Source organism: Benincasa hispida, chromosome 5, assembly GCF_027475165.1.
Source record: "Benincasa hispida cultivar pf3 chromosome 5, pf3_genome.v1.1, whole genome shotgun sequence".
Lineage (NCBI taxonomy): Eukaryota > Viridiplantae > Streptophyta > Magnoliopsida > Cucurbitales > Cucurbitaceae > Benincasa > Benincasa hispida.
Window position 1 is genome coordinate 37,574,414 of NC_143482.1, and position 8,875 is coordinate 37,583,288.

Below are 8,875 nucleotides of genomic sequence, written 5' to 3' on the forward strand. Positions count from 1 at the left end.
AAAGAACTAGTCGAGGGCTCTCACGACCAAATACATTTATAATGCCGATTAATAACATCTAGTAGCACTAGAACAAATTAGTCCTTTGATATCAGTTAAAATAAAAAAGGGTGCAGGAACAATATCGATGGAGAACGAAAAGAAAATTGAATCTATAATGTTGATTTCTACTAACATTATAACTATATTTAATGAGGCTACAATTTGAACCAACATTGCAGCTAAATGTTTTAGACGCATTTTCTATCTCTTCTCATTTTTGCAAATGAGACGAACAACCCACCTTTCTCTTTTCATCCTTTTCTTCTCTTTCAGCTCTCATATTCTCTCATCGTCGAGCTCGACGGATCACGCACTTCTTTGTCACTATACTTGCTAGATCTCACATGTCTCTCACCATTGTGCACCGTATCTTAAAACACTGCAACTCTTGCCAGATTGTCGTTTGAAGAGCAACGTGCACGTTTCTCACTAGATTTCCATGTCTCTCGTTGTTTCGAAGAACATGTTGCGATTGACTAGTCAATTGTTGGAATGACTTGTTATAAAATGAGTATTTTGCTTTTATTTCACATTGAAATATTTACAAGTGTTTAATCCCCAAATATGAAAATGTATTTCTTTATTTAGTTTATATATGAAATATTTCCGTATTTAATATAGATCTAAAATTTATTTTTTATATTGAATTCATATCTGAAACTTTTTTTTTTATTTAAATCAAATCTAAACATTTCTTGTATTTTATTTTTAGATTGGATTTTTTTTTGTTGGGTTCTTACAATGGTTGCCTAAGTTATTTAGGAGGGGGGAGTTTTTCGCATGGTCTTTTTTCTCTATTTTTATTCTTCTAGTATGAGCAAAATTTTCAATTGATTCCAATCTTTCTCCGATAAGTTCATGTTTGAAATAGACGTCGTTTAAACCTTTGAGAGGAATCAACAAGAAATGATTTAGCATCGAGGTTATGCAACAATTTGCTTTATCAATGCAGTGATCATTCTACGGTACAACAATTGATATGTTCAACACTTCGTTCTACAATTTGAAAGCAAATTTGAAATTGTAATGTACAAAAATTATGCGTTACAATGGTCATCAATGCAAGAAGGATCTATGGCAAAAGCATGTCGCATCCATCATCTGTCATCAACAAAAGGCCTTTATCGATGTTTTTGGCCATCAACAAAGGTCTTTTTTGTTGATAATTTTTGGCCATTAACAAAGACTAAATTTGTAGTAATAAACATATTTTATTCCTATTAAAACTTTATGTATGTTATATATAAATAGTTTTATTTGATATTTAATGTATAAAAGACATTAGATATATTTACCCTTTTTTGTCTATCAAATATATTAAAATCAATTTGAACACTTTAATTTTTTTCCAAGTAAATTAATCCTTAATTATTTGTATGAGCTAGATCTACAAATGATAAGTTTTAATCCAAATTTAATTAATTAAATGATTTAATTAATCGATTTCATTCATTAACTATAGGTCACTCCACAAAAGTCTATATTGACATTTTTTTACAATAAAAAAAAGGCTAAAATTGTAGCTATATATATATATATACATATATACATATACCTAATTTGTACTTTTATGCATTGTTGGATAAATTGTGTCCATGGATATAATCATTACAAACAAGTTGATTATTCAAGAATTCTTCGTAATTACTATTGGATCAAATGTATGTTTTGTACTTACATCTTTCACTTAAGTACCACTAGTCCTATAATAAACAATATATTTATGATCCAATCATAAATAAAGTCTTCCTCAGGGGAGTGGGATAATGGTACCTATTGTTAAATCTCGAAATCAGTACTTAAAGAAATTTACTCTTCTCTTTTCCGATATGGATCTACCTCTTAATCACTCGAATCCTAAAAAACAATCAAACTAAAACCATAAAACCCACTCAAACTACATCAAGTTAAGCAGGAAAATATAACAAATTTATAATGCTGTCATAATATTGATGGGCAAGAACTGAGTCTAGATCATATTATTTCCAACTGGTTACATTTTCTTGTGTGGATAAGAACAAGCAAATTCAAATTGGTTGTGTGTTGCATTCAATACTCCTAAGAAACATAAAATATAATGTGCATCTTGTTGTGAGCTAAAGTTTCAAAGAAGTGGGACCATGACTTTTAAGTTGTCAACACTTTGAAACTAAGAATCTCCTCTCTTTTGAACTTTGAACAACTTATGCCCAAAGGACCATATTTATCCCATTAAACTAAGCCACCAACTCTTCTTAAAAGAAACAAAAATCAAGGTACGGCTCGATAATTATTTGACCTTTTATTTTTAGTTTTTGAAAATTGTGTTCGATTCCTCTCAATTACAACAATTTTCACGTTTTCTAAATAATAAAGTTGAATTTTTAGACAAATTAAAAAAAAATAGTTTAAAAAACTTACGATTCCTTTTCGTAAACATTCGGCTTTTTATGTTTTGTTTTTTGAAAATGAATTATATCACATATCAGTTTATTATAATAGTTTTCATTATCTTAACTAATATGGTTGAATTTTATGTCAAATTCCAAAAAACAATTTTAAAAACTAATTTTTTCTTATTTTCAAAACTTAACTGAATTCTTAAAAAATATGGTAGGAAGTAGATAATAAGATAAGAAATTTAGAGTAAAATTAATGTTTATAGACTTAATTTTTAAAAATAAAAAATGAAAACAAAAAGGTTAGTAAGCAAATAAACCTAGAGGTAGAAGAGGCGTTTGTGGCTTAATTTTTTAAAAACCAAACCATCAACTTTTTCTATTACAATAACCCTTGTTGTGGCAATATATTTATCCTCTTAAAAAATATCAATATTTTTTTATTTATGATATTTATCCACTTTACAGAGAATACTTATAGTTGGAAGGAGCATTCATATGTTTAATTTTTAAAAGCTAAAAACAAAAAATAAATTGTTATCAAATGGAGTCTAAGCCAATCAATTTTTCCTATTATAGTGTATATATATGTATATCGGATAACTTTCAAAATATTCCCAAAAAGTATCAATATTCTTTGATTTATTTTATTTTCTTTAAAGATAATAAGACAACAAATAAAGAAATTTAGAGGTGAAAGAGACATTTACACGTTTAATCTCTAAAAACTAAAAATTAAAAGCCAAATGGTTATCAAACACGTCCTACCACATTTTCAACTATTGTTGAATCAAATCACTTTCAAAGATCTTCCTAAAAAGCATCCATATTCTTGGACTCGTATTTAGTCATCAACTTTGATTTTGGTTTCTTTATTTTTTTTTTAAAAAAAGGCAAAATGAAATGTTTGTTTATTGTTTTTAGTTTTCTGTTTTTAAAAAATCAAAATAAGTTTTGATTTATTTTTTAGTTTTATATTTTTAGTAAAAATAAAATAAACTATTTTTACAATATTTTTTCACATAATATACCTAGTTAAAAATTGTATCTTTAAATTAAAATTTTTTGAAAAAATATATATACATCAAACAATATCAATATTTCAAATACATTGATTAATTACTAATCAAATAAAGAAAAATAATGATAATATACATATTAACAAAATATATGAAAATAATTTCATTTTTGTAAGAGCAAATAAAAGGAGAATAAGAATCAATTCAACCAATTAAAATCTGACCCAATGAAATCACGTAATTTCTTTTAAAGACAATTTTCTTTCTTTCATGGCACTCAAAGTATATTGAATATTTGTCTCCTAAGGTCGAATGAACTACTAGTCTGGTGAATAACACTTTAACCACATGATTCAACAAATACTATAGTATGTGAGTAATTGTATATACAATTAAAAAAGATTAGAAATGGGAGAATAATTTTTTATATATGATTTTTTTAAAACTAATAAGAAAACAACATATCTATATATTATTTATTGAAATTCAAATAAATACATCTCTTTGTATAGAGTTCTAATTTTGAGGAAAAACATCATTTCATTAAAGTTGTGTTATTAACCAAAAAACACCATCTCTCATAAAGAGTCGAAATTTTTTATATTAAAAAATAATTTTATTCATATTTTTCACAAGTTTTAGCATATTCTTGTTAAAATGAAAAATAAGAATTAGATGTGGAACTCTTGCGTGTTTTCAAAGTCGAAAACAAGATTTTGAAAACAACCTTTTTAAAAAATATTTTAACAGCGTTTTTAAAATTGAGTAACAAAAAAATTCAATTGGATATCAAACATTCTCGTTTTTTAAAAACTTAAAAACCAAGGTCTCGTTTGATAATCGTTTTGTTTTTTGTTTTTGTTTTTGAAAATTAAGCCTATGGACACTAGTTTCACCTCCAAATTTCTTCATTTATTATCTACTTGTCACCAGTAGTTTAAAAAATCAAGCCAAGTTTTGAGGGTTAAAAAAAGTAACTTTCAAAAAGTTGTTTTTGTTTTTGGAATTTGATTAAGAATTCAACCATTGTACTTAACAAATATGCAAATCTTTTTAAGAAATGTAGATGAAATAGACTGACTTTTTAAAATCAAAAACAAAAAGCCAAATTATTATCAAATGGGCTTAAAAAACAAAATGATTATCAAATAAACTCAAAATGCTTATCAACTTTTTCTATATATATATATATATATTAATCGAACAACTTTCAAAATATACCAAAAAGTCTCAATATTCTTTGATTTATACTATTTCGGTATTATATAAAATAAATAACAAAGTAAAGAAATATAAGGGGTGTTCGGGCCTCTAACTTCAAACAGGTGAAGTGAACTATTATAACCCATTTTATATTTGAGATTCCAATTATATAAGTCTGTTTTTCTAATTATTATAACATATCATTAACCACAATATTATTATTTCAAAATTTTGTTTATTAAAATGTTTAAAATTTATTCGAGGTTAGGCATAAATTTACGGTCTTAATTTTTAAAAAACCACATGGGTTATATCAAACAAACCCTACAACATATTTTTATTATAATAAATTTTGTTGTTATATATAAACATATATCGAATAACTTTCAAAGATATATCTTCCCAAAAAAAAGTATCAATATTCTTTGACTTACCCTATTTATCCCCATGCACACACCAATATAAAGATCCAACAACTCATGAAATTGAACACCACCACAAAAATTTCACCATTATCAAAGATCATCAAAAGATCACAAAATGACTATTGGTGGAAGTCTTGGTGTTGGCCTTCATCTTCCTGGTATTGGCATCGGTGGCGGCATTAGCATCGGTGGCGGATTTGGCCTCGGTAGTGGCGGTGCCGACGAACCCCCAAAATCAGTTCCAGTTCCTACAGATGATCCCTCCATTCAAGAACTAGGAAAGTTTGCAGTGGAAGAATTCAACATTAAATATAATGATAATCTCAAATTCCAATCCGTTTATAAATACGAGAAGTTCGTGTTAGATCCATATGCCACAAACTACAATCTCTGGTTAACAGCAATAGACTGTTTGAAACGTCTGCTCAATTTTAAGGCTAGAGTGGCTGAAGTTAAAGTAGATGGGACGATCCAGTTTACACTTGAATCTTTCGACCCAGTCGACACTTGAATCTTTCGACCCAGTCGTCTAAAACAAGTTATATCAAACTTATGTGATCTACAATATAAATGTATGTCACTACTTATATGATAGTGTACTTTCTGACTGTCCGTCTATATATATATATGAAATAATCAAGGGAAAAATACGTTTTTAGTCCCTATATTTTGTGTATTCGTTTTATTTTGGATCGTCTCATCTTATGTTTCAGCATTGTGTTTTGCATTTGAGTTTTGAGTTTGTATTTTTTTGGAAAAATTACTGCACAAACCACCCTTGAACTATAGGGTTTGTTACTACACCTTTGAATTTTTAATCTCATTAGTTACGGCCAACTTTTTACTTTGTTATAATTACACACTTAATTTTGATTTAATCAGCACAACCGACCATCTATGTTAGTATTGATATCTATATATTTATAATTAAACTAATTTGTATCTGACTTTATTTCCATAAAAAAAATGTTAAAATTGTAAAAGTTTAACAAAATACAGGGGTTTGACTGGAACCATTAACAAACTAGAAAGTGTTAATTGATCAAAATAAATGTCTATGGATGTAATTGTAACAAAGCAAAAAGTTCAGGAAGAGGAGGTGATTAATCAAATTAAAAGTTTAGAGGCGTAATTGTAAGAAACCTCATAGGTCAAGGGTGGGTTTGTGGAATTTTTCCTAATTTCTATTTGATGCTTAATCACGTCTCAAAATGTTATATTTTTACTCTTGAATCACTACAAGAATTTCCGGTTTTAATGTCAGTTTTAAACCGACATTAAAGGGTTTTAATGTCGGTTGATACCAGACATTAAAGATAGTGTTATTAAAACCCTTTAAAGATAGCCGACATTAAAGGGCTTTAATAACACTATCTTTAATGTCGTTTGGCAACTGAAGCTCAAAATTGTCCTTTTTTAAAATTTTGTTGTCGAATCCATTTCTAATATTGGTAAAAAAGTTAAAAACGATGTTATATGTCTCGTGTTGGGTCAAGAAATGTCTGTCATTGTTTTTTATTAAAAAATATAAAAGAATTTGCATGGTAAGCCATCAATATTTGTCTTCCACCTATGAATTTATGCAAAAAAAGAATTAATATTTCCAATCCATTACATATACTCATCAAATATGAAATAAACACACTAATCACCAACATTTGTATAACAATAACACACTTTCATAGAATACTTACACCAAGTCATCATGTCTTTCATTCACAAATAACAATTAGTACTTTCATGAATATTTAACACCAAATACCCCATAAACATAGAAAAATTATACATAAATCTTCCAATAAACAAATCATAGTTAGATAAATTTGCATTCATTCTAAGCTAGCATTTACATTCTATTGAGACAAAAAATAAGAAGTACATCCCTACACAAATCGGCCAACAAAATATGCCTATTGGGTTCGAATTACGTCAATCTCTCCTTGGGTATATGCATTTTTTGTATTGAACTACAAAGAGATAAATTCAACATAAGTTTACATCCATTTATTAAATTAAATCTAGTATATAAAAAATAAATAATTTATGTATGAGGCTAGTAATGGGAATAGTAGGATTATGCACTATTTCGTGTATATACTTTTGCACATAGTACCCGTATCCTACAAAATCTAATTGACGGAGGCATTGCATATAAAGAAGTTGAAAACAATTATTCTTATGTTCGATTGAACATAAATTGTTAAAAAATGAATGCAAATTTACCTTTACAGGTTTCCATTTTGGAGAAGACCGATGGTGTTGGAGATCGTGCTTGGCTTGCCATGTTTTAAATTCACTAAATAGTTTGAAAATATTAGTTAAACATAAATACTTCAATTAAGAGCTAAGAAAGTACAATTACACTTACATATTTATAACTCCATGAAATTCCTCTTGAGCCTTACTTCGAATAGAGTCCAAAACATAAACACAATTTTCTTGTAGATTGATTACAATCAATAATATCCAATGATAACTACAATAAATAACAATTTTAAAATATTAGTATGCGTATAATGAACATTAAAAATAACTTAAGAACTTGTATTTACTTAGCCTGTGTTATATGGAATAAGGACTAATTGGTCCAAATTAGCCAATTCTAGTTGGTTGGTTAAATTTCTGGATCGAATATCTTGAGACTTCACGTGTGCCGATATTCTTGCTTGATCAATTATAAAAAATTTCTTCGTAATATCATGACCACATTCATCTCAAAGATATCTAAACAAAGTAAAAGTTATTATTTAAACATGAAACAAAATATACATGAGTGAATGTAGATGAGTAATACTTACGCATTGTATGTCAAAATACACATGTAACCTATTTCAACCATATTGCAATATTGGATCAGATCACCGTGACCTAAATAAATAAATTTATCTCTTCTAAATATATGCTCGTTCAAATTGATAAGGATCATGACTACATCGTTCATGTTATGCATGGCATGTTCGTTCAAGAGTTTGATGGTACCATTGGCGTCAGTATATTTGGAGTATTGGCCAAAGCCCTTAATTGTTGCATACTTTTCAACAATAATAAATAACCAAGCTCATATACCAAAAAAGATGAATACTTTTTTCTCGTCAACCATAACTACAACTTCATGAGGCCGTGTTACAAAGTTCGCCATTACTTGATTTAAGGGCTCTATTTTACCCTTCACAGGAATTGGTATAGGCAAATCTTCTCCCATGACATGTCAATCAGAACTTTAACAGTTAAGCATGACACATCATCATCAAATGTTATGGCTACTGCAACAATATTACCTACAGTTCCTATAGCCAAGTGACATGGTGTCCCCTTAACAAATTTAAAAGAACTAATGTCATGAATGGTTAAGTACAATATGATTAAAATTTAAAAGTCACAACAAATAAATTACCTCCAAATCTTCTTTAGGCATCTTCTCATCTTCTTGTTCAGATTCACTTAGTGCAATACTTCCAACAGATGATTTGGACTGATGAGATTGTCTGTTGTGAGTTTTTTCTCTTGACACTTTACCATGTCGAACATTTTTTTCACTAGAGCCTCTTTCAATTTCTTGGCTCATTGAGGACTTTGGTTTTACTAATTTGAATATTAGGAATAGGAAACAAAATCACCCATTCCTCTAACACGTCCCTAATGTTTCTCTGTACCCAATGCTTTGGTCAAAACATCTTCACCTTCATAGATATCAACCACTTTATCCTGTAAAACATATTACAAATTTCACACAATATCTATCATCACAAATTTCAGACATTATATATATGCCATCTTAAACTTTGCACAATATAAACTTACAAATCGA

At 28.2% G+C, this 8,875-nt stretch overlaps 1 protein-coding gene and 1 pseudogene across 1 annotated transcript; one reads left to right on the forward strand and one right to left on the reverse strand.

Moving 5' to 3' along the window:
• The first annotated feature begins 5,182 nt into the window (after nucleotides 1–5,182).
• Nucleotides 5,183–5,578, forward strand: LOC120077305 (uncharacterized). The gene has a single exon (XM_039031192.2). It carries the CDS (start codon nucleotides 5,183–5,185, stop codon nucleotides 5,576–5,578), a length of 396 nt encoding a protein of 131 aa, XP_038887120.2.
• A 1,372-nt stretch (nucleotides 5,579–6,950) lies between these two features.
• Nucleotides 6,951–7,906, reverse strand: LOC150036091 (uncharacterized; annotated as a pseudogene).
• Nucleotides 7,907–8,875: the final 969 nt, after the last annotated feature.

Bases quoted from the DNA above. Each gene is read 5' to 3' on its own strand.
- LOC120077305 (XM_039031192.2), top strand. From the start codon at position 5,183: ATGACTATTGGTGGAAGTCTTGGTGTTGGCCTTCATCTTCCTGGTATT.